This window comes from Corylus avellana, chromosome ca2 (assembly GCF_901000735.1).
Source record: "Corylus avellana chromosome ca2, CavTom2PMs-1.0".
NCBI classification, from domain to species: Eukaryota; Viridiplantae; Streptophyta; class Magnoliopsida; order Fagales; family Betulaceae; genus Corylus; species Corylus avellana.
Window position 1 is genome coordinate 43,831,893 of NC_081542.1, and position 2,396 is coordinate 43,834,288.

A 2,396-nucleotide genomic window follows, 5' to 3' on the forward strand; every position below is an offset into this window, starting at 1 on the left:
TAGCTGTATTTCTGCTAGTCTCTCTTCCGCTTCTGTTTCACTCTCATTTGTCTTCAACAGCACTGCTCTCGCTTCATCAACTCTGTTCTGCATAACTAGCCATCTTGGGGATTCAGGGATCACAAACAGAGCAAACCCAATAAAAATTGAGGGAAGGATTCCCACGCCAAGCATGAGCCTCCAGCTTATATGTGCAGGCAGCCCTGAAAAGGCATAGTTCGATACATATCCGAGAAGGATTCCTAGATTTATAAATATCTCAGGGAAGGAGGTAAGAGATCCTCTGGCAATGGCAGGTGATATCTCAGCAATATATACAGGAGCAATCATGACTCCAAAGCCAATTCCCACTCCAGCAAAGAGTCTACCTACCATCAGTACTCCGAAATTTGGAGCAAGAGTCATTACAGCAGCACCGGTCTGAAACACAATGGCTGCAAAGGCAATTGTCCATTTTCTACCAATAGCATCTGATGTTTTTCCACCAGCTAAACTACCCAAAAGGGAAATTATGCTTAAAATTCCAACAAGAACTTCTTCTTGTACCTCTGTTATCTTCAGATCCTCCTGAATGAATAAAATTGCTCCACTCATAACACCCACGTCTGCAGATTGATAAGTACACATTACAATAGTGAAGACGGGTATAAGTAGCTAATACAATACAACAAAGATGTTAAACTATCATTTTCACATTTACATATGCAGCCTAAAAGCAACAACTTCAATTTGCTTTACGTAGAATTTTTCAACTCATCATGCTAATTTCAACACTCTAAAGCAGTTCTGACGAAAATCTTGCAAGATAAAATTTTAATGTTGTCAAGAAAGTTTGTTACTCTAAAGTTTTGTGCTCAACTTAAAAACAGGATAAATATTTTCTCCATGTGCTTTCATTCGCGTCTAAATGGAGCAAAGCAAAGTCCTTTAGTCCATAAAGCAGATAAGTAAAGTGCATTACTTTCATATGAGCCAACTGCCGTCACGGGTCCACGACAACTTAACAGGAAAGCAGAGACATTGAGTGGAATTTGCACCTAAATTTTCCTCTAGATTTTATCCCCAATGAGCATTTTCCTCCCTTGAATTTATTTTCAAGCGCTTACCAAAGAATCCCCAATACATCATTATAATTTGAACAAACATTGATGCATTTCAATATCCAATCACAGCCATTTGCTAAAAGCCACATGATCCCGGTAGTCCAAATTCCAAAACAATAGAATATTTAGATTTACATCAGATGGGATTCTACCAAAGAAGCGGATCAAAGAGAGAACATAAAACATACCAAAAAAAAAACAGGGAAAATATTCAAATCCAGAAAAATATCATTTGTGGGGTTCTAATAATCAATCAGCTCAAACCAAAAACAAAGAGATCATATTCAAAAGTGTTGTAAGAGAAAGACTAACCGTATCCAAGAAGCACGGAATTGAGGGAAGCAAAGATGGCGCAGACAAAGACAAATTTCTTGGTGTTATAATTCTTTTTTGCTATGCCTTCATTGGACAATGCCACATCCTCCTCTGTGCCTTCAGAATCCATCCTCCTGTACTTGTTTTTGCTTCCCATATGAATCTCTACCACCCCCTCTCCCTTCCCATTTTCCTCACCACCCATCAACCCCATCTCTCAATCACTCAATCTCTCTCTCTATATGTATGCTTGTGTGTGTAGTATTTGTTTATATTTGTGTATGTAAATTAAGAAGAAACATTAATGGGTCTCTATCTTTCACCTCCTTTCGATGCTTGGTATCGAATGGGAAGAGAAAGCCGAAGACTTTGGTCTTGAGCGGTATTGGTGGTGGTTTTGTTCTTGCCTCAACTGTTGGAATATTCAGACAGGAATTTTCTTGGTCTCAGATCTGAAATGGCAGAACAGGTAAAATGCTTCAAACTTGGGGGCGTCTATGTAGACGTGGGCCTACGTGGGCCCCAGATACTGTTTTCCTGTGGGACAACTTTGACGCAAAAGTTGGATCCGCTGCTCTTCTTTCTCGTAAGAAGCAACCGATATTCCGGCACGAGGAAGCAAAGCCACCCGGTAGACAGTGACAATTGAACCCTACGGTTCTTCCTCTGCAGTTCTTGCTCTCGTTTTCCTCAACTCCAAATGATTTTGCACCACGTCGCCATCCAGAGGTCAAGACCGACAATTAGTCATAAATTTATATAGCATTATTCTTTCTAGGAAAAATATAATTTAGCTTACAAACTATCGGTCATTTTAATTTTAACTTGTTAATGTTAAAAAAGTGATAAAGTAATCTCTCAAACTATTAAAAAGTTACAATTTGACTACTTAGAAAATTCAAAACAACATTATTTTTTTATGTTAAGTTACTAAAATGCCATTTTGAAAAAAAAAAAATCAATTAAGAAAATGCCCCC

General features: G+C 38.4%; 1 protein-coding gene across 1 annotated transcript in view; it reads right to left on the reverse strand.

The window, feature by feature from the left end:
• The window catches only part of LOC132169893 (probable polyol transporter 4), a 2,426-nt gene extending 571 nt beyond the window's left edge, over positions 1–1,855 (reverse strand). The window contains exons 1-2 of the mRNA XM_059580837.1: positions 1,416–1,855; positions 5–605 (exon numbers count right to left, since the gene is read on the reverse strand). Coding sequence (XP_059436820.1) covers positions 5–605; positions 1,416–1,632 — 818 coding nt within the window. The 5' untranslated portion in view covers positions 1,633–1,855. The remainder of the gene's footprint in view (positions 1–4; positions 606–1,415) is intronic.
• Positions 1,856–2,396: the final 541 nt, after the last annotated feature.